This window comes from Cupressus sempervirens, chromosome 7 (genome assembly GCF_028749045.1).
Source record: "Cupressus sempervirens isolate cs-2001-9-10 chromosome 7, ASM2874904v1, whole genome shotgun sequence".
NCBI classification, from domain to species: Eukaryota; Viridiplantae; Streptophyta; class Pinopsida; order Cupressales; family Cupressaceae; genus Cupressus; species Cupressus sempervirens.
In genome coordinates this window covers 726,782,542-726,807,197 of record NC_143124.1, presented here as the reverse complement: position 1 = coordinate 726,807,197, position 24,656 = coordinate 726,782,542, and the positions used below count along the sequence as shown (strand labels likewise).

General features: G+C 36.0%; 1 protein-coding gene across 1 annotated transcript in view; it reads right to left on the bottom strand.

Moving 5' to 3' along the window:
* Positions 1–20,886, bottom strand: part of LOC149549291 (cytosolic endo-beta-N-acetylglucosaminidase 1-like) — a 231,080-nt gene extending 210,194 nt beyond the window's left edge. Inside the window, exons 1-5 of the mRNA XM_089792735.1 lie at positions 19,716–20,886; positions 13,438–13,575; positions 13,000–13,109; positions 12,805–12,916; positions 12,596–12,706 (exon numbers count right to left, since the gene is read on the bottom strand). Coding sequence (XP_089648861.1) covers positions 12,596–12,706; positions 12,805–12,916; positions 13,000–13,109; positions 13,438–13,575; positions 19,716–20,201 — 957 coding nt within the window. The 5' untranslated portion in view covers positions 20,202–20,886. The remainder of the gene's footprint in view (positions 1–12,595; positions 12,707–12,804; positions 12,917–12,999; positions 13,110–13,437; positions 13,576–19,715) is intronic.
* Positions 20,887–24,656: the final 3,770 nt, after the last annotated feature.

The following is a 24,656-nucleotide window of genomic DNA, read 5'->3' as shown; positions in this document are numbered from 1 at the left end:
AAACAGCCCTCCGGAGTCTTGACCCTACCGGTAACCTTCTCATAAAGCCTCCTAATAGCAACCTATAACATATCTAAGATCCCAATCTTCTAAAGCCGCTGAAATAAAGCCAACCTAGGAACAAAATCAAAGGCCTTGCAAAAGTTCACAAAGCAACAATATAACTTCTGAGAGCAGTGTCTAGCCTCCTCAATGATAGCCTGCAGTGTAAAAACATGATCCATGGTCTAATAGTTTGTTCAAAAACCAGCCTGTCCTTTAGCCCTACAGCCTCTTCTATCAATCTCACTAGTTAACATGGTGTTCAGAGCAGTGGCATAAAGTTTGGCAAAAGTATGTCCTATCATAATAGTTTTGTAGTTACTCAAATCAGAAGCAAGCCCAAACTTGTGAATAGGGTAAACCACATGTCTAAACCAAGAATCAGGCAACCCAGTACAAACCACTCTATTAAAGAGTGTAGGAAAGTAAGATCCAAGAACTGGAGCACCAAGTTTGAAAAGTTCTGCCTGGAAACCCTCTTCATGGAAATAATAATTATATAATCTATATTATTAATGAAATAATATTTAGTATGATATTTTAAATAATTAAAAAATAATAAATTTTCAAAAAGTAAATAAAGAAATAAAATTAAATACAAGAGACAATATTATAGAAAGTATGTTAACTTTCTAAATAGAATTTCATAATAAATAATAATAAACACAAATAAGTAAATAAATAATATAACATAGAATAATATAAATCAACTAAATCTAATGAAAAGTCTAAAAAGATTTAACAAATAGACATGACTCCTTAAAATTAAGATATAAAAGGGAGGAGAGTTTATTTTAGAGAGGGGAGAAAAGGAAGAGAAGAAGAGAGGAGTTCAAAAGGAGAAATGGAAAAGGAAAGTAATATGAAGAAAATAAGGAAGTGACTTTCTAAAAAGTTATCAATGATATGGAAAGGATGCGAACCTTTGAAAGGGTCATAATTATGAACAATTGTGACTCTTCAAAAATATTTTAATTATAAAGTATTGGGACTTTTCCAAAGGATTTTAGTTATGAAGACTTGTGACTTTTCGAAAGGATTATAACTATGAAGTGTTGTGACTTTTCAAAGGATTTGTATTATGAAAGGGTGCGACTAAAGAAGCTAAGAAAGGTATGTTTATGAATTATAGTTGTTTAATTATGTTTATGAATTTATTTATGAACAATACTTGTGGATAATATTGTGTTAGCTCATGAGTTAACACCATGGATATCAATATGAACTCGAAGCATGAAGCATGTGAGATATTAATATCTACATTGTCCGCCGTGGCTGAGATTCGATATCGAAGCATATAGCATGGAGATATCAAGATCTCCATTGTCCACCATAGCCGATAATCAAGTAATAATACATTAATCTATTAGGAGAATTATAAGACTCGAAGCATGGGGCTAGCAAGGTATTAACACCTTGAACCGACCACCATGGCCGAGAATTCTCCGTGTTGCCAAAATATTCTGATGTTGTCAAACATATGCATATGTTGTTGGCCTTGGATAGAGGATGCCTGTCCAAGAAGAATCTTAAGGGGTGCGCTCCCGAGATGACAGCAAAGTAGCTATTAGCTATGAAGCCCAATCTAGAGACGTCCTTAAGATTGGCATTAACTTAGAGGGTAGAATAATATAGTTAGTTTTATTATTATTGTGATTTTAACATTTATTTTTTCAAGTATTACTTGTCCCTAACTAACCCTATAAGTGGGGACATTACAATTGACAGAGTACTATAGAAGATTTGTGAAGAATTATGATCATATCACAACACCCCTCACCACTCTATTGAAGAAGGATTATTTTCATTGGAATGAATTTACCAATGTAGCATTTGAGAAATTGAAGAAGGCTATGTGTACAACTCCAATGCTTGCCACTGCGGACTTCACCAAGGAATTCATTGTAGAATGTGATGCTTCTAGAAATGGGATAGGAGTAGTTCTCATGCAAGAAGGTCAACCAATTGCTTTTGAGAGTCGTCAATTGAAAGGTAAAAATCAACTCAAACCTATTTATGACAAGGAAATACTAGCAATCCTTCACGTAGTTAAACAATGGAGGCCTTATTTAATGGGTCGACACTTCAAGGTTAAGACAGATCATGATAGCCTAAAATAGTTTTTGGAACAAAGATTATCTTCGGAAGAGCAACAAAAATAGGTCACTAAGATGTTGGGATATGACTTTGAAATTATATACAAGAAAGGGAAGGAAAATATTGTGGCCAATCCACTCTCAGGAAGGATGAAAAAGATGAAGCCTTATTGTGTGCCCTTTCCATATTACAAGCAAATTGGGTGGTAGAAGCCAAAGCAGAGTGGCAAAATTATGTTGCAACAAGTACTCTCATCCAACAAGTAAAAAGTGATCCTAGTAGTTCAGATAAGTTTTGTTTAGAGGGGGATATTCTTTGGTATAAAGAGCACTTGTATCTCTGCCAGAATTCTACTCTTAAACACAAAATTCTCACAGAGCTACATGAGTTCCCAGTTGGTGGTCATTCAAGATTTTTGAAGACATATTATCAGGTCAAGCAAGATTTTTTTTGGGAAGGGCTAAAAGGTGATGCTCAAAAATTTGTGGTTGAATGTTTTGTTTGTCAAAGAAATAAGGGGGAGACAATTAAGACACGAGGTCTCTTGCAACGTTTATCTATTCCTAGCCAACAGTGGGAAGAGGTATCCATGGACTTCATCATAGGGCTTCCCAAATCTAAAGGTCATAATGTCGATTGCCTCACTAAATATGCACATTTCATTGCATTATCACATCCTTTTACAGCAAGTATAGTGGCAAAAGTTTTCTTGGAGAATATCCAAAAGCTACTTGGTACACCTAGGGTTATTGTCAGTGATCGTCATCCTATCTTTACAAGTCACTTTTGGAAAGATTTATTCTCATGTTTGGGTACTCAATTGGCTCATAGCTCTTCATACCATCCTCAATCAGATGGGCAAACTAAGGTTGTTAATAAATGTTTGGAAAGATATCTATGTTGTTTCATTTCAGAGAAACAATCTCAATGGGTAGATTGGCTACCTCTTGCAGAATGGTGGTACAATACTTCTTGTCATAGCTCATCAAAAATGTCTCCATTTTTGGCACTTCATGGATATCATCCTCCTTCCATAACATCATCATTAAAGATGTCACCAAGAGTTCAAGCAATAGAGAACCACTTGCTTCATCAACAAAAAATACTTTCAGGACTCGAGGAGAATTTAGCTATGGCACAAAATCAAATGAAACAATAGGCAGACCAACATCATAGCGAAAGAAATTTTGAAGTTGGGGATTGGGTCTTCTTGAGATTGCAGCCTTATAAACAAATCTCGATGAAGTAAAAAAAAGGAATAATAAGTTGTCTCCAAGATATTATGAACCATACCAAATCATGCAAAAGATTGGTAGTGTTGCCTACAAGATAGAGTTTCCACCAACAACAAAGATACATCCAGTTTTTCGTGTTTCTTGTTTGAAGAAGGTAATTGGGTAGAATATTCCCACTCAAATAGTACCACTAGAGCTTGATGAAGAAAGAAGAAGAATTTTGGAACCAAAGTGCATTCTTCAAACACGCATGAAGAAGTTGAGGAATAGAACACTCACCTAGTATCTCATCCAATGGAAGAATTTACTAGTTGAAGAGGCCACATGGGAGGATGAGGAGTTCATTCAAAAGAATCTACACTTGGTTAGCATTGAGGACAATGCTTCTTTGAAGAGAGGGAGCATGCTATGCCCTTAATATTGGTGTATATAGGGTTATGAATAGTCAACTTGTGGCTATCTTAATCCATAATTAAGTCATGGTATCATTATTTTATTATTATTTAGGTAAGTAGGTCGGCCTAGGTGTTATGTAGGGTTGTGTCTATTCAGCCTAAGCATAATTAGGTATATATAGGAGGTTGTGAATCTTATTTAAACATCATATTGTGAAGTGTGTTCTCATTGGAGATATTTGGAGGTTGCCCCCTCGGAGTGGCCTATTACTCTTAGTTATTATCAAGTATTTATAGAATATTTCATATTATCTCTTCCAATGGTCAAGTTATTTCATTACAGATATTGATATTCAGCCAATCACATATGATCCTATTTCAAATTTCAGTTCACCTCTTCACCCTTCAAAAATGATACTCTAGATTGCAATACTATAAAAGAATTTGATAATTTGGAGTACTTTAAAACTTCAGATGAGAACGAGGTAGCTATATCAGTTCTCGCCTTTTCAAAGTTCATTGATAATCCTTTACTTCCATTGACTCCTTGAGCAGAGTCAGTTGAAGCTTTCTAATGTCCCCATATAATATATAGACCTTTTGAATTAGCACTCCCTCAAACTCACAATTTCTTGATGTTCTTGTAGAATCCCACAATATCAATGGCTCGGGTAATTGTAATATGAGAACATAATAGTGACCAAAAGATTCAATTTCCAACTATGATACTCAATGCTTCACAAAGGATCCACTATTAACCTTTACAACGATGAGAAGCTCATGTGATTCATCGACCATGAGACCACCTTAAAAATTGACAACATGTGTGCGCATTAATCAAGTAATGTTCAATCTGCCATGAAGTCACCTTGTCACCTTGTCATTTGGAGTCACCAAGGTGGATAGTGATAATTGTCAAGTTGAGATTCAACACAATTACTAACAGCTCTTTCTAGTGTAGTACTCTAATGCAATGGGTAGTTACGGAAAGAAATTACACCTAGCACACCTGAGCCTCAAATGTTTCAATTAAATATATAATATATTCATGATGACGTGATGAATATAGATGCCAATGGAAATATCCACCCCATGGTGATGAATATATTTTTTGCTCCTTCAAACAACTAGGAATCAATCATAGAGGTGTCACGTAGATGAGATATCTTTATTGCCAGAACTCCCTTCAATCAAGAATTGTTGGATGTCTTCTAACATAGAAATTATTGATGCATACAGAATCGATGTCAAACTACCCTACGTTAGTGATGTTTGTAGCATTTCTAACTCACTATGACATATCGATAAAGATATTTAGACCATCCTCCATTGGCGCAATTTAGAAGCAAGGAAATAGCTCCCGAAGAATAGTGTTGACTGAGCAAGATTTAGAAACATCTTTTACGCTCAAATGTATAAGCTCCATCCTCCATCCTGTCCCCATGGAATCATCTATTTCATTTGTACTTCTATTTCCTAAGGTTGTGTCATTCAGAAGAATATAGAATATTAATCTAATTAATTATACATATTATATTGGATATATATATTAATAAAAAATAATATATCATTTGTTTATAATGTTATTAATGAATTCATCATTTATTATTTACTATAATTATATTGTATTAAAATATTATGTTATATTACTTATTTAATAAGTTACATTATTATTTATTTAATTTTATTTATATTATAAATATGTTATATTATTTATTTATATGCCTATTTTTAATATTATGATAAAGCTACTTATGCCGATGGTAAGACCACCTTGTGAATGAAGAACAATCTATAAATGAAGTAATGGATGGGCGAAATGAGAAGTCTTCTTTTTGATAAAAACCATTGAAATCTTGTTGTCAAAAAATATTCTTTAGGAGCTTGTGCTACATTAGGTTACAGATAGCTCCAATTAGTCACCTTTATTAGTAGGCTTATACCGGATTAGATTGTGGCATCATCATCATAATTGGACAAGGAGATAAATGAGCAGTTTTTAGAGATGACATCATTATGGAAATAAGTCCAAATAATCAATATAAACACTTCTAAAGGATGAGAAAGAAGCTATTTGGGAAGAAGAAATTTAGGAATACGGTAATGTCCCCATTTTTGCCAGCATTGGAGTTTCAGAGATTAGCCTATTATTGTGATCCTCGTAGGCTAATTATTGTGGATGGAGGATCTCTTGAGGCAATGGCTTGGCTTGGGAGGGTCTTGTCTTCTCCACATTTCAATAAACTACAGGTTGGTCTTCGTTTGGCTCAGATTGGACTTCATTTGGGCTTAATTTTGTGTACTTGCTATTTGTGATAAGTTGGGTGTTGATTGAGATGGACCCTTTCTATTTTTGTAAAGTGTATTTGGTCACACGAAGAAATAATAGGTATGATTCCTATTTTAGAGGGCATATTTAAATGATGAGTGTTTTGAGAGTTATTATATTTTTAGTGGCCAAATTATTATTAATTATTAAATGGCTTATTATAAAGTCATAATCTAACTTTATAATTTCACGTAAGTTGAGTGTTGAGTTATCATTGGAAAGTGTCATTTATTAATTAATTAAGCCAAGTCAAATGAAAGAATCTAAAGGAAGCTTCTAATTAATGTTGTGTGGTGAAGCTTCTTGAGTGAAGTTACATTTTGGCAACAAAACGGAATTTGGAGGTTAAAAATACAAGCTCATTTGTTGAGAAAAGCATGCTTGAATATTTATTTGCTTGCCGCCTTTGTGGCTTTTCTAAAGTTCTGATTTTCAAATCCCTTGCTGAGGTATAAGGCTTTGATCTGAGGTTTTTGCTCCATTGCTGAAGTATAGTGGAGATTGGTTTCTTGTGAATTATGAGATTTTCATGGTAGCTTCTCGTACTGTATTTCCTATGGTTGAGGAGCGATTGTTGGTTGGAATAATTCAGTGTCTTCTCTTACTGTATTGATTGTGGTTGAGAGGGCAATTCTATCTTGGAGAGTTTGGTAATTTATATCTCTGATTTCTAGCAATTTCTGATTTGGATTTCTCAAGCCTGGACATTTGTGGTTTTGCTAGTGAGAATATAATTGTGTAAAGCATAGTAAGTTAATGAATAAATTCAGAATTTGTTGTGAGTCATTTGTTGTTTCAGATTTAAATGTGCAAATTCACATGGTAGATTTATATACTAGTGCTTGATATTTATTTGAGCAATGTATAAGGCTAAGGTTAATTGAATTCGTGAAAAATTGTTGCATTTTCCGATACCGTGTTTTAGAATTTTAAATACCATATATTTAGTGATAATTGGGTTGTCTGTCAAGTGTTTGTTGAAATATCAAATGTCTATATAAGTGGTATTGCTAGAAGCATAACTGAACAAGGTTATTGCAGTGGTATCAGAGGGGTTTCCAGCCAACCTACAGGAATTGGGCTCGGTTATTATTTTGGTCGGTGCTTACTTCTGAGATTGCCAAATTAATTTTGTGATTTGTATAGTGACATGGATGGTGACAGGAGATTCATTCCATGTAGATATTATACTCACAGAGGACGTACTTCTTTGCCTAGGGATGGAGAATCTAGGATATGGGGTATTGTGAAACAATTGGACGTGCTAGTGAATGAGCTAAATCAAAATCACAAAAAGATGACCAAATTGATTTCAAATCCAAGATTTGAGCAGAGCATGATATCGCTTTTTCAAAGAGCGAAATGTGATGATATAGTTACGGCTACAGATGTGCAGGACATTTCTTATAAGACTCTGCATGAGTTGGGCACAATTGTGGTGGAATGTGATGAGAATTCTTGTCAGGTTGAGTCAGATGATGGAGTTTTTGGCATGAGTTCCCAGGACCATGTATTTGATAGCGATGGAGTGATAGTGCAAGTAGGAGCATGTGAGGATACTGTCATATCAGCAACCACTTCTATGTTGGTTGAGCCATCTACCAAGGAGTTTAGCAGTATGCATGTAGTTGTAGATGTGTTTTCTAATAATAGTAGACATGTTATTGATGATGAGGTGAGTGATGTAGAGACAAATTTTTGTTACACTACTGATCAATGCAATGTCGATACTCACTTTGTGGTCAATCCTATGTTCGACATGGATGCAGCATTGCCCTATGACAATCCCCTTTTTGAGATTGATGTTAATCACCTACTTGAGTGGAGTTGGACTCAATTTTCACCATCTATAGACACGGTTCAGTTTTCTATAGCCGTAGTTGGTGATGTTCTTGTAGCCACAGATTCTGATGAGGATGTAGTTACAGGTACAGTTGGCATAAGTGTATATGGTTCTCTTGTAGCTACATCTTTTCCTGGGATTGTTGGTGATGATCACGATTCCAGTCCAGTATATATTATATGGGTGGCTACAGAGAAGAAGAGTATGCTGACATCTCCTATAGAGTTAGCTTCTAGTGATGCCCTAACTTTCACATCATCAACACAGGTGTTGGGTGCTATATTGCAGGTGATGTTGATGGACCTGATGATATTGGCATGCAGTTGGTTCAATGTTGACAGGGATGCCATGTACTTCTTCATTTGGGATCTGGGTGGAGGTTGGAGTTCACTGTATTGCCGGATTGCTTGAGGACAAGCAATCTCGGGGAGGGAAGACTGTAATGTCCCCATGTTTGCCAGCATTGGAGTTTCAGAGATTAGCTTATTATTATGATCCTCGTAGACTGTGGATAGAGGATCTTTTTGTTAAATCTGAACTAGAAACTGATAATTAACATCTTCATATATCTTGGGAAACAACCTAGTCCCAAACGATGATTCCTTTATTTATCTAGAAAACTTTATTACAGAGGACAAAGATATATCTCCATCAACACAAGAATCAACAATGTAAACAACTAATAGAAACAGGTGAAAAACCCGATCATCAGAACCTTTTTGAGTGTTCGATTATCAACACTACATAAAAGTTAAGAAAACAGATCAAAGTGCAATCGACAGACTATGCAATCTCAGAACGACCAGTTTGCCCGCTATATTTGATGCAGTTCACCTTATTAGAACAAATCATATTTTCTAGAAAAAACATATGATGTTGAGAGATGAAGATTGATATAATACCCTAGCTGCACGATTTTCTAATTGCATAAGTAATGACCAGTGTTGGCGGTGACGAAAGAAAGGAGAGAGCACCCACGTGCTAGCCGTTTTTCTTTTGTAAGTCGAGTTGCCTTCATTTGTTATTCTTCTAGCCAAAACGTAACCATTGCCAGTTAAGACCCTTCTTGCCAAAACATAATTGTTGCTAGTCAATTTGCGGGACCCATAGTGCAAGAGGAGATGAATATAATACACCTGTAATATGCGCAAACAAAATCTTCCAGAGACACGTTAATTAATAAATAATACAAATTTGCCAATACCAAATTATAGTGTTCGCAATATCATATAAAGCTAAAATATTTAACACTTTTGAGGCAATGGCTTGGCTTGGGAGGGTCTTGGCTTCTCCATATTTCAGTAAGCTATAGGTTGGTCTTCATTTGGCTCAAATTGGACTTCGTTTGGGCTTAATTTTGGTGTACTTACTATTTGTCCTAAGTTGGGTGTTGATTAAGATTGACCCTTTCTATTTTTGGAAAGTGCATTTGGTCACATGGAGAAATAGTGGGTATGACTCCTATTTTAAACGGCATATTTAAATGATGAGTATTTTGGGAGTTATTATATTTTTAGTGGCCAAATTATTATTAATTATTAAATAACTTATTATAAAGTTATAATCTAGCTTTATAATTTCACTTAAGTATTGAGTTATCATTGGAAAGTGCCATTTATTAATTAGTTAAGCCAAGTCAAGTGAGAGAATCTAAAGGAAGCTTCTAATTAATGTTGTGTGGTGAAGCTTCTTGAGTGAAGTTACATTTTGGCAACAAAAGGGAATTTGGAGGTTATAAATACAAGCCCATTTGTTGAGAAAAGCATGCTTGAATATTTATTTGTTTTTGTTGCCTTTGTGGCTTTTCCAAGGTTCTAATTTTCAAATCCCTTGCTGAGGTATAAGGATTTGATCTGAGGTTTTTGCTCCATTGCTGAAGTATAGTGGAGATTGGTTTCTTGTGAAATATGAGATTTTCATGGTGGTTTCTCGTACTGTATTTCCTATGGCTGAGGAGCAATCGTCGGTTGGAATAATTCAGTGTCTTCTCAAACTGTATTGATTGTGGCTAAGAGGGCAATTCTATCTTGGAGAGTTTGGTAATTTATATCTCTGATTTCTTGTAAATTCTGATTTGGATTTCTCAAGCCTGGACGTTTGTGGTTTTGCTGGTGATAAAATCTTTATGTGATTGCAAGCGGGAATATAATTGTCTGAAGCATAGTAAGTTAATGAATAAATTCAGAATTTGTTGTGAGCCATTTGTTGTTTCAGATTTAAATGTGCAAATTCACATGGCAGATTTATATACTAGTGCTTGATATTTATTTGAGCAATGTATAAGGCTAAGGTTAATTGAATTTGTGATTAATTGTTGCATTTTCCGATACCGTGTTTTGGAATTTTAAATACCATATATTCAGTGATAATTGGGTTGTTTGCCAAGCGTTTGTTGAAATGTCAAATGTCTGAATAAGTGGTATTGCTAGAAGCATAACCGAACAAGGTTATTACAAATACAAACCATCACAATCAATCAAGGACTGATTAATGTTGAGTATCAAGAGACGTTTCTAGAAATGAAGAGATTTCTTTATGATGATGAAGAGTTGGAGTTGAAACAAAGATGAAGAAAGGGATAAAGTGGCATCCAGAGATTTTCTACCATTCAAAGAATTCTATGTCAGCAAGTTCAACTTCATCCAACCTGATTCATTCACAAGTAGACATTTGGTAGTCAATGTATTACTAAGAGAAAAGCTTTGCTCAGTTCATCCTTGAAAAGATATGTATTTAAATATTTATAATCATGTCATTGGATGACATTAAATGTTTTTAAGCACTAGTTGTAACAAACCTTAATTAGGGTTTCTCGAAATTATCTCAATTGTTGATTTTAAAAGAATTTTAGCCCATCATTGCAATTGAGAGGTCTCTAAAGTGCTTGGCCTTCTCATTTGTAAATCCATTAGAAACTAGAGTAGTAGTAGGAGGAAGAGATTAAAATTATTGCTAAGACTACATTAAAGTTAATACATAATTTTCATTGAAGATATGGTGGATTATTGTGTGTTATTTCTATATTTTGCATGCTTTCTACTTCAAGACAGACCACAGATCAGCTCATCACCTCCTTTATCTCAGTGATCTCTCCTACCCAGGGCACCAAGCACTCACTTAGTCCCCCTTCCTCCGGACAGACCAGGTTTGCGAGGCCTTGCAAGAGTTAACGCAGCAGCAGCTCTCCACCTCCAATGATTCTCAGAGGGGGCACAAGACTTCCTCCTAGAGGGGGTCGTACCCTTTGATTCTTGATTTCTTCTCCAAGGTGGAGGGCAGCTAGCTTGTGGCTGGCAGCCGCTCCCACCTCATATTGTTCTTTGTTCTACCTTTCCCCAGGCACTATTTGGTGCTCCCATTCTTGGCTGGTTTCTTTTGCTGTATCTTGGCAGTCCCTTAGACACCATTGTGGTCTCTTGTTGGACATTAATAAATTTATCTTATCTTACTTCTTGAATTTTAGTTAAAGTTAATTGATTTTTAAAGGAGAAGTGTGGCAAAATGTGATGAATTCCTTGGTTCATTCCATTTGTACTTCATTGACTGCCAATTGCAGTGTATGGCCAGTCTAAACCCACTCAAGCAATAGTTTGATTGTGGATGTTCATTTGGATTGTGCCAATATTGGGTATTTAGATGAATGTTTACAATATGAAAATCCTTCATTAGCTTTGGAGATTGCATCTAATCTTGTGTAGTTGTTTGCTCGTGGTGAAGCAAAGCTTGGTTTAAGGAATCCAATTATCTAAGCACTGTCCATTAATTATTGTCCTTAGGTGTTAGAAGTAGTTTAGATTCTCTAAACCCTCATTCCTTTATTCTTTTATTTCAAGTCTAGAGTAGTTTAATATTCAAGTTCCAGCCACTTTGAGGAGAAAGAATTGATTAACAACATTTGTGTAAATCCCTTTGTGAGAACCAATAAGATCACATAATATTCACTTGGTTATATCCAACAGAAAGTCACTAGTTTGCAATGTAAACCTTGGGGTTGCCTTATTTGATCACACATTATCATATTGTTTAGCATATGAGGTTTCCATGTTCGAGAGAGGACGGAATACTTGGTTTTTTGTTCTATGTTGAGAAGTGCCACAAAACAAGCATTGCCACCTTGTATATTTTGCATCGCATGAGCCTTGTGATGCTATTTAGAGGATGTGCAGGCACCTTGTGGATGCCCCAAGTCAGATTGATATATTGTATAATCTTTGATTCACTCTTTAGTATAGTGAAATGTGCCAATTTGAGGAAGCTCTGCTAACTCTAGGGATAGATTTTGGGGCTGTGATCCTCCTCCTATGATTTTGAAAATCGAATATTTATATTTTGTTTACAAGGCTAACCCACCAAATATAAAATAAAATGTCTTAAGTGTGGGATTTTGTGAAAAACCCAACAATTATATAATTGTTTTCAGCATTACTAATATGTGCCTGTGAATCTCTTATTAAGGATATGCAGATGATGTGGGTGAAGTAATTACAAAACTAGGATAGCTGCAGTACTGTATATAGTTTGTCCTTATCCAACTTAATCACTTATCAATGAGGAAAAAAAAAAAAAAGATTAAAAACATGAACTAACATTAGATATTTTCAGGTGAAGATGTCATTACAGTGTTTACAATTTGTTTAGGTCAAAATGTGATTACCGTCCATTGTCCTCCACCATATTGCCCCCCCCTTCCAAATACATCGATTCCCAGGTAAACATCAAATTGTCGTTTTCCCGCCACAAGAGCAGAACTTTTAGGCATATCTTGCTGCACTTTCAGAAAACGGAACATTCTATTAGCCTTGAATTCTACAAAGAATGATAATTCAACTATAAAAGCAAACCAAATTTTTTTTACAGCAGTACCGTCCATGAGTAGTTGAGAAATATCCCATCACAAATGTCAAAGAAAGGTTTATTGTACTCATTTAATTCATTTTGCCAACTAAGTTGCCCATCCTTGGTCACACTGTCATACCTATATATCCACAAGTAGAAATCAGAGAAATTATTACTTGTGATATGTAGAAAGTGGAACAAACTATATGTGTCTTTACTTACCATATGACCAAGGAACCCGGCAATGAGTGATGCATAGACACTGTTAGATAATCTACAAACTCCTTGAGGTTACTAACTTGGTCCAAATCCAGATTGACTTCCATATTAAGCTGCAAGTAATATTTTTCCATCATCATATCAGAAACATAAGACCATGGTAATCATGGTGCCCACCCTACTTTCCTAGCTGTGCACATATGCTCTTGGCAATGGACGATGTCAAGTAGTGAGCTGGTGAGCGACAACTACCAAAACTAAAACAGGAACTACCAGATTCACCAAATTAATTAAGTTAGCTTATCATTAACATCAAAAGGAAAGCAGTTCAGTATATTAGCAAAATGCTCAAGCAGGAAATACAAATAAAAGTTGTGTCAAATAAAGTAAGCGGTTCTTAAAATAATATAATATTGGTAGCTTATAAGTAGAATATAATACCAGCCAACCATCGAATCCTAGTTTAACTGCAAGCTCAGTTAAACGATCTGCATACATGTGAGCAGACTCCTTTGAAGCTAACAAGGTCTTGCACGCGGCCTCCCCCGCTTCCCATTCTGTGATGAAAGTCCCTAAGACCTTAAATACAGAAAATGAAAGAGGAAACTTAGTATGTGTGGTATATATAAGAATTTTGTTTGGCAGAAAAATGTAAAAATTTAAATATGGGCATTGACATGTTTTTCTCTAATTTTTAAGAGCTTAAATTAGTTCATTTGAACATATCAAAAGAGAATAATGAACCTGAACTAGATTTGTTGTTTATGAACATATTAATATTAAGATAAATGCTATGAAACTCCTTTAAAAGGATTTTAACATTTGAAGGAAAAATATAGCAGGATATACCTTTGTTACTACTAGCACAAGAATTTTAATAAGTTGTCACCTAAGTATCAAAGAATAGTCAAGGACCGATTTATGCTCATGTATAAAGTCATGTTGATGTACTTGCCAATGGATCTGATAGCAGATAATAAAACAAACTTAAAGACTTCATAGTAAAGTTGGGAGATTGGTGTTTTTCAGAAGTTCTGAAGCAAGTGACTTTCAAAGTTCTTATTTTCCCCGTCTCCCCGACAGCTCACATTGTTGCCCCATCTCCAGTTTTCAAAACCTTACAACTCTCGAACCATGAAGTTTGTAAGTTATGAAAAGTGATGACACTGCAACATTGAGCTTGGTTCAAAAGTTATGAAAAATGCCGACTCCCTGACTTGGCTGTGACAAAAGCAGGCACGCTTCTCAAGACCACAATCTGATTCAAATCTAAAAAATGATACGGATCATTAAATAGCCAATGTTGTCAAGCAAGTTTGCAGAGGTGGAAGCATGAGTGCTGATAAGTAATGACTCATTTTTAATGCATGCCAAAATTAAACAAGTTTGCCCATTTGGCGAAAATGTTCATTGTTTGTGTACCATCACCAACATTTGCTTTCATTTTAAGAATGGGACACCCTGCAAACAATGATTTCTGGAATGAGGACCCCCAACCAACTTGCCAACCCAACTTGACAAAAGAGGAGATGGAGCAATTCGACATCACTTCACATCTCTTTACTGCAGCATGGGATCTTAAAACAAACTATGTTGGTTATGAGAGTGATATGTATGAGCTGAAAGGGGAGCGAAACCGTGCAGAGTTTCACAGCGTGTTTTTAGAACTTCAGATAGAAGAAGACACAGCAATACCTGAAGAATTTCTCAACGAAATGCAAGACTTGTTGAGTATGAATCGAGTTGATGGAGCTCGTGTTTTGATTATGCAACATATTTCCTTTTGAGTAGTAACTTATGATAACGTTAATATATTATTAAAAAAATCATTTTGATTTTGTTCTTATAATGGTTGCTATCAATAAAGCCACTAGTTCTTGACAAAGAATGCATTCTTTTGATATATACATGCCTCTTCGTGATAGGAGAGGAGATATATATAGTCTAGTTGTAGAGGTGGATCTCTCTTCATCGTACACTTAATTGGGGGTCAAGTTCTTTACGAGACCTATTATGCAGCCTCATATCAACAAAGGGTATGGCTCCTTGGCCCTTGTTGAGAGATAGTATTTCCGACATCACTTCCTGGACACTACGTCCAAGTTGACCCTTATGGATACTTTGATTAGACCGACAGTGCTCTACAAGTTTGTGGTGTGAGGATCGTCTCTGCTGGAATCTAACTAGGCCTCTATAGAGCGACTCCAAGCTCTCTTGCTTTGGCACATAATCAAATGCAAGCAATCTATACCTCACAGTATTGTTGTTGCTAAGTTTGGGGCCCACCTTTCAAACTTGGTATTATCTTCAACCTTGTTTGGTTCTTACGCCGCCTCAAGTGCTTTACTAACTCTTAGGAGAGGCATCACAAAAATTCCTAACTAACCTACCTTTCTTCAAAGGCGATTGTGGGCTTCAATAAACTCAACGCAGGCCCGATGCTAGTTTGCTTTGGCCTCGACCCTTCTGGGTTCAATCGGGGTCGATATTGATCACCTTCCTCTTTTCCAATACTCTATGGATGCACCAACACGTCTTTTGTCATCCCAGCAAGAGATGAACACACATGTCGAGATGAACATCTACATGCAGTATTTCCTCATATTTGGGTGAGCCCCACTAAGGGACTTCGCCCAAAAAAAATGGCTTTCTATGTGGAACACTTTCTTGATATACCCAACAAGATCATTCTTCCACCCTTGTACCTATCTCACAACTGGTCATGTGCAGTCTACATATCTCTTGGTTCCTTCAAAGTGGGATTGCACCAGTTGTGCATTCAAACTGACCATCAATTGCCTAAGGAAGGCAGGATCTGCCAACTCTGCAATTTGGGGGTGGTTGAGACCGAGTCACACTTCATTTTCCACTGCCCCATCTACTACGAGATCAAAGGTAGATTCTAATGCTTGTTCAGAGAGACTCAGTCTCTCCCCTCCTTTGCATATACGGATCAGCAGTGCCTCGCGCTTTACCTAAAGGAGGTCCTCGGCCTTCGGAACCACTCCCTTCAGCATCAGTTACCCACGAGACAGCACTCCAAGCAGCTCATCACCTCATTTTTCACAATTGTTTCTCCTACACATGGCACCAAGTGGCTGCTTGACCCCCTTCTGATCTCTCCAGGTCTATGAGAGCCCACAAGACCTTCACCCAGAAGTAGTCGTCTTCCTCCTCTTCCACGAGTCTTCATTGATAGCTCACAGCCCCCTCTTTCCCCAGGGCCTATCCTTTAGTTCTAGACTTTTTCTCAACCTAGTTTGTTGCTCAGTTTGATGTAGGTTCTTGCTCTTATTGTCTCATTTTCTTTCGTCAAGCACCATTTGGTGTTCCCATTCTGGGTTGACCTCTTGCTTTTTTTTGGCAGTCCCTTGGACCCTAACAAATTTATCTTATCTCAACACCAAATTCAATAAACAAGAATGCATAGAATAGACCAATTTTTGGCATTTTGGCCTTTTATATTTCCCAAAGACAAATCAATCTAGAGTTTTCAACTTCACACCTCACATAACTTAAAAGTACATATTCTTTTAACAAAGTTTGAATATAATATTAAATTATAATTCCCTCTAATACTAGGTGCCATAATTCAAACTCATAAAATATCCATTAAATGAACTTGGCACCACAAAACTTTATAATAAGCCATTAATAATATTATTAACCAAGTAGAACTTAATTAATAACTAACTAGCATAGGATTGGCTTATTAAATTTCTCCAAGAGAACAACTCTAAATCCAGATGTTCACTACCAAAGCCAAACACCCAAGTGCCCCACCAAAAGTGGTAACTGACCAATATTGACTTACTACACATGGTAAGTCCCTCAAAACGAGTGAAACAGCAAATGCAGAGGCAGGGTCATGATCCCAAATATCACTGAAGATTAGTAATGTCACCATTGTTTAGGTAACAGCTCAAGCGAGAGACCCTCAAACCATGACATTAAGCCATGAGGGTTGAAATGATGTACTAGTAACTCATCCACTGACACTGGCTACAAAGGGAACATTATAGTAGAGGAGTTGGCAAAGATAGAAGGAAGGGAAGATTGATTACACTTTGAAGGTGCCTTATATTGCTGAACATCCAACTTTAAGAAAGCTAGAAAGCATACTGCAATGAAGTGATGGCAAGGAGCTCTAAGTCCCTTGAGAGATGAAAAATATGAGACAACTAAACAGAACGACATCATTAGTATCCTACATCTCTACTTTGATGGAGAGATGATTATAATGATCAATTTATTATTGGACTAATTGTCCAAAAGGGTGGAAAAGCTGAAGCTAACTTTGCAATAACTCACCTTGGTAAACAAGAAGGTAACTGCTTTTTAATGATCTCTTCAAAAAAAATTGTCTGGTCCCTTTAATAGGGACACAATTTGGGCATGAGCCTGCCACCAAATTAAACCATAATCATTCATATGAAACTCAATAACCAAATTGTGTGGCTCCAAGAGAGCTGTTTGACTTCCAAAATGCAAATTCAAGCATCCTGTCCACATCGATGGTTTCATGAAAATGATTAATACAAATCTTAATGTCCAACATCATAGCAAGTTGTACAACCACAATAGAAATGGAAAAGTGTTGGTGGCATGTACTTGTTCGGTGAGTTATTGCAAAATGCTTGTCATGCAAAGCATAAGCTTTAGTTGAAATTCATTATGCTGTTTTTGTTTGTCAAGTAGATTCTATGAAAGGAAGTAGACCAGGTATAGGTCTAGTTTCACACTTGACAGGCTTTTTGATTGCCAAAAAGGTCCATGACAGTTAAAGTATGCATAAGCAGCATAACACGTACTTGAAGCATTCAATATAGAGTTGAGAGCCTAAACTAAACTTGATTATGCAACTATGCATGACCTTGTAGTAGTATTTAGGTGAATTCTTCATTCTCAAATATACCATTTGCTTGCTACCTATACTTATTAGTTTTTATTTGCATTCAGAGTAGTTTGTTTGATCATTGTTGCTGTATCATACTGACATACTGTTGTTATTTTACTTTCCTAGTCATTGTAAAGAACACACAAGAACAAATTTATGTTATGGTCACTAAAGCCAACATAGCAGTATGGAAGAAAGTGTGTACCCCAGTTCATTGAAGACAGTTTTGAGTGCTATATAAATAGTAATACAACATAGAGTGAAAAGGACAACAATGTGAGTAAGTGATGTAAGTTAAACTGTGGAGTAAATGTTATTTTCCATGGGACAACACTCAAACCTAGGGTGTGCATGTTAGGGTGTTCTATTACTAGGTGATCGGCCTTCTTTGTGATCAAAGAAGCTTTTTGATAGGCTCCTTACAGTTACTGTGTGGTTCATTTCTTCCAGCACCCCACATTAAACCACACTTTGGTGCTTGGGGTTCCTAGGCTGGCTGTGATATCATGTTTTCTTTTCCACAGACCACCTATGATTCAAACCTAAAACCTCTCATATGTATGCCAGAATGCCCTAACACTGTGCTGCTGACCTTCTTTGCGACCAAAGCTTTTTGTTAAGCTCCTTATTTCAGTTTCAATGTGGATCACATCTCCAACGGTAAAAACCCCCAACTGATAATTAGATCAATAAAATTACCTTTCTAAAACAAAAAACAATTCATTGCCAATGCAGATTGGACAGCTCCAGGTATCACTCTCTGAATTACATGAAGGGGGTACAAGTGACATGAGCAGACAAGAAGAGTTCAGATCTGATTGTGCCTTGCGAAAAAGAGCTGAAAACAGTTAGACCTATGTACTGCCCACAAATGCGTAAAATTAGAGCTTGTATCAAGAAACTTAAAAAGAGAATGGAATCAAAAAGTCCATTTATTTCAAAACCGGCAAGGTAAACCAAATCAGGATCCAAATATTCATTTTTAAACCAGAAACATTCTTGGAAAGCAAGTGCCAAATGATAATCATAATCAAATCCCAACTAGAACAGTTTCTATGAACCATGCAAAACTAAATTGAAAGGTTTGATTAGTCAAAGGAAGGTGGCTAAACATTTAGGAAAAACTAAAAGGCAACATCTTCCACTTTCATACTCTGTTTTGAAGATTTTCTCACACACCAATTCCTGCACATGTATGGCCAATACCACCCTAAACATTTTAGGGTAGATATGAAGCCTTGCTTTGTCCCAAAACATTCTAAAGGGCATTTTCAGATCAACAAGGATGCATCTTGTAGTTGTATCAGACTTGCATCACTTGTCCCACTCTCACTAAAAGTGACATATTGAATGTTCACTAACTTCATAGGCAGGGATGCAATTAAATGAACGTCAAATCCTTTGTTGACACTCTAATTAGTTTTAGGTTGGGATTTTACTGTTCACAGGACTTAGGTGACTGTTGATTGTGATCACTTCCCAGGCCTCTGTGACCATCTACAAACTGACCTTACAATTGATAAAATAATAAAGCACTTACAATGCTAAACACACTTCTAGAAAAAGGGATTATTCGTATATCATTCAAGATATATATTGCAATTTTCACATATTCATAAGAGAGAAAGTACAATCATACAGAACTGCACTTGTCTAACTCTATATAATATAAAAAATTAAAATCATGATAACATCGGGAATAATATGAAATAAATATACTGGTTCTTCACCTAGATTGCAAGCAATTGTATAGGACCAGTACAATATAATGCATAACCAGGAACAAAAAGGCAGATAAAGAAGAGCTTAAGGCTTAAAGTACCTGCACTCCATGCCTATGGGCAGTATTGGTCCAACAAGGTGGTGGCACTGTGACTAGATTGTGTGAAAAGTAAACGAAAATGTCAATCAAATGCCAATGCCATATTGCATAGGCGTCGCTGTTGTTGTATCCCTGTATCCACTTATCATCCACATATCCACCCTGCATGTCATGGCAAACAAGCATCCTGGGCCTATTTTCTAGTGGCTTCGAAGCTCTGGAAGGAGGCAAAGGCACAGAGCATTTGTTGAAAGGGAAATGAAAGGACTCGTAGTACGATTTATTTTGCAACTCCTCCAGAGTTTTCAAAGGATATGAGATGGGTACAGCGGGCTTCTTAGGATCCACCTGAGGCTCCATAGCTGAAGAAATAGAAGAATCTTTTTTCTTAAAATAGTCAAAGACCTTATGAAGAATAGACAGTAAGGCTCTGACAGAGAGCTCGATCTTCCTCTTCACTTTGAAACTATAGGGCCAGACATGCATAACGATTAATTTAGTTGAAGTTTGGGTTCATAACACTGCCAACTCGAAGTAAACGAATGAAAGAAATTATAAACTTAAAACTCGATCTACACTATGGGGCGAGTGAATAAGAACAGTTGGGGGAAATTTCATTGAGAGAATGAGTTTCAGGAGAGAATACACCATAGATCAATGCAGTAACCACAGAAGACATTCATACTGCTAGACTTCCTAGTGGGTGTTAGTATTCGGAAGAGGGGAGCCGGACAAAAGCTGTATAGCACAATTCAACTTTAAGGAAGAAAGAAAAAAGCTATTACAGAGAAGTCCAGAGACGACTGACTTGCAATGGTCCGGCTGATGCCAATTTTCTCAAGTTTCTGGGCGAAGATCGTTTTCGTAGAATTAGAATTTAGTACTTTCAAATCAATATCTTTGAACATGTTAATTCGGAAACAAATTAGAGATTTTAACTAACTGGGTAAAGTTGAAAGTTTCTTGATCAAATGTTAAGTTCACTGCAGGGTTCGATCTCCGACTAGATTAAAAAACTCTACCGCTTAATTGCCACGAGGAATCATGTGCTGTTCTTGGGTCCCAAAGCCTGCTTTCGTCGCGGCCGTGACTCTTCTAACACGCAAAGGAAAATAATGGAAGAAACTTTCGCTGCTCCGTTATAACTCTTGGATAATCCACAGAACGACGGAAGAAAATCAAGTTTAAATGTTGGGAATCTTATATTCCGTTACGCTATCTTACTTTGTTTATTTTCCAAGCTATCGTTTTATTCCCATATCACGTGTGAAATTAGAGTAGTTTAAAAATATGATTTATATAATTTATGTACTGTATGGGGGAAACACTCTTTTAAATTATAGTTTTCTCTTTAATTTAACTTTCGAATAATTAAATTTTAAATAGATAAAAAAACAACAATGGCATCTTAGGGTGTAATGTGTATAATGGAGATATTGCACGGGAACATTGGAGAAATATTAGTTTTTTTTTAATATGTATTTATGCAATTAATAAGGTCATTTGGCAAATTATTTAATTAATGATGTTTGGATAAGATTTGTTTAATCACAATCTTAATTGCATATAAATAAGATCATAATGTTTGGATAAGATTGGTTTAATCACAATCTTAATTGTAAACAAGACCATAATCAAAATTAGACACAACCATAACTCTAATCATGAGATAAATGTAAACTATTATCCTAACCTTGACCCTAACTTTAATAATAAAACTAACCATATTCATAAACCTAACCTCAATCTTAATACAATATCCCTAACTGGATATTTGCCCTAAAGTCTCATAATATATCTTAGAAATTTTTTAACAAAAAATTTCATGCAACGTTTTTAGACGAGTGTTCCTTTTTTTTTTCTTTTTTAAAATAATATGTTTTCCCCCACTTAAGGAAATAAAGTGCCTATATAATAAAGTGACATTAATAATATGAAATTAAGTTATAAAGTCACTTTATAATAAATCAATTAAATCTTAAAACATTAAAATATCTAATCAGATGGACTTGGATATGTATGTGTGATAGCTTGTCGGAAAGGTCTCGACAAGACACTCTTAGTCCAACCTTACAAAATGTCAAGAATGTTGAGCTTGTTGACTTACTAAAAATGGTAAGTGTCAAGAAATCCCACTAAAACAATCCCAATTGACCGTCAGCTAAAACTGCTTAGGCCAAACACTAAACTAATTTAAGAGAATACTCGGTTAGCCCATGGAACCAAAGCAAAATGGGCTAATGGTACAACAAAACTCATTCACCTAGAAAAGGAGACATGACAACACTCCCTTCCCAAAGACTGCCCCCAGGCAATTTGAATATGTGTGGTAGAACCAAATGCTTAGATCTTAGAGTTGTCTCAAAGTTGATGTTTTGCCCAACCGTTGCACTACATTGTTGTAAACATCTCTAACCCCAAAGTCGTGAAGCAACAGATGAACCAAAACACCTCTCAACTAAATGCTAAGATCCCAAAATGTCTTAGGTGTATACCCAATTAGGGAAACTTGTCATGTACTGCTATCATAAGAGGTGATTCTCATTATCCAACCAAGTACCTCACTCTAGTTCTATCTGCATACACCTCTAATATCGAGACATGGAAAGAGCTCAATAATATACCAGTCTCCTTCAAGAGCAGAATGAAACAAATCACTCCTCCTAACTCCCCGGTTCATAACCACCCATGTGAATGCTCCACCTGGATCCCAAGTTTTGACCTGTGTGATGTCCCCCATATCACAAAGTAGCTCTTATAATACTTGCACTTATGGAGATGATAATACCTAACCAACTGACATAATTACCAAGTCATTGTGCTAGAAATGGTGGGGCAATATAATAGAAAATGTCATGAGAGTGAACATCTCAGTAGAGAGCAACTCGAAAAGCTAACCTATCATGCCTCCATCAACTATGCAAGTATTTATATCATACCCATTATCCAAATCTCACACACACAACGAATCTATAAAAATCAAAATAGGAACAAGAAGATCATTAGACTATTGTTGCTCAAACTTGACTCGTCTTCATCATGCCAAAAGTAGTAAAGCCCATCTATGGAACCCACCCAAGTTAACTGCTAACTCTATCAATACTTGGGTCCCAAAACAAACTACCCTTGCATCCATCAACCATAAGGAGATACAAACCATTGAAAGAATCTACAACCTCGCAACTACATCCAACCCATGCAAGACCCCTACAGATGTGTCAACTTTGCAAGTAACCCAATCGGTAGCAATTGGCACCATAACCACCCTGTAAAACTATATCCACATGAGACCTTTGTGTCATAGAAGTAACCAACCCTTTTGGATAAATATCGGTATAGGGAAAAAATGATTGATGCCCTTGTAAATAATCTTCCATAATCACCCGATTTGGATACTTGTAGCCTGTAGTTTCATCTTTTAAAGACAACATACCTCCATCCTACAATGGATGATACCAACTCTAATACAATCCACACTTGCACCTCATCAAATCCACCATGCATGGATCAAACATAAAGTGATGAGAACTCTCATTTGTAAATTCACAATGCATAACCTCAACCTCAATCAATGACTCGTTATATGATACTTTGTGATCATTGAATGTGAATGAAATATGTCCATGTTGATCAAGCCTCTCACTATCATTAATGTCAACATCCTCAACTCTCGTATCTAACCATTGAGCTAAGGTAGAGTGTGCCAAATTTAATTCGTGACTAAGCTCAACAATCAGATTTTTGACCACATAAAATGTCCCTAAGTCAGCCTCTAGAATGTCCTTAGTATATGTGAGCTTGTAAGAAAGGATATACACTTCTACCTTCTTTAATGCCTTAGAATATAAGTATGTGAGATTGAGAAGATGATCACGTTCTGAAAGAAGATGTAGATAGTTAGATTTTATTATTTTCATCCCTTCCTTAATCACATACAAATGTAAGAGCTGTTCTTGGAGTCCTTTTTGTCTTATCTCTAATTGTTCCTCCCAAAAATGTTTTTCAACCATCTTATATGTGTTATCAAAATGTGAGTGAGTTGCAACAATTTTATTTTTAGTTAGCTTCATCTAACTCTCCAAATAAGGTGAACTAGTAGGTGTATGATATAAGTCAAATGAACATGAGGTGGGAGAAAGTGTTTCATCATGCATATCCACGTCATCAATGTCATCTTTCATACCGAGCTGTGAAAAAGAATTAGGGGCAACATTGTGTTCAAAACTAAATTCATCACAAGAAGAATCCATACCATATATAAACACTCTTAAGTCTAAATCTAAATCAACATCAACACTCAAAAAAGATGTTGAGTCCTTATCATTGGTTGATCGAACAATCTTCTCCAATATGTTATCAACATGTCAATCAAGAGTGCTAGTGTAGGCAGCCCCACAAGAAACCTGTACCTCCATACTATTAATCAATAGACCTATACCATATTTAACATGTTCTACATGATCATGAGAGGGATACAAATCAGTGGTAGTTAGTTGCTCTTCTTTTTCAATACCACTTATAAGATGTTTTTTGTCTACTAAAAACTCCCCTTGCAACTCTTTGCAAGTTTCTTGTGCTAGAACTACGTGAGCTAGCTCATGATATTCTTTCTATATAAACTTGGATGAAAGTTCATGTAATCAACGAATTAAAAATCTTTCTAAAACTATGAAGGAAGTCTGTCAATATTTTTTATGTTGATTACTTCTTTTCTTTTATCCAGCTACTTATGGTTTTACTCAACAAGATCCTTTTGTTAGAAATCTAATGGGAAAATGAGATGTTGAGAGGAAAGGTGGGGAGTTGAATTAGGATACTTAAAAAACTTTTACCACTTCAAACATAATCCATACTCGACATAGTTTACCATACTCCTCATTAAACTTAATCATGCAACATCATGTAGTAACATGTAATACCATATCTACCATCTACTAGCAT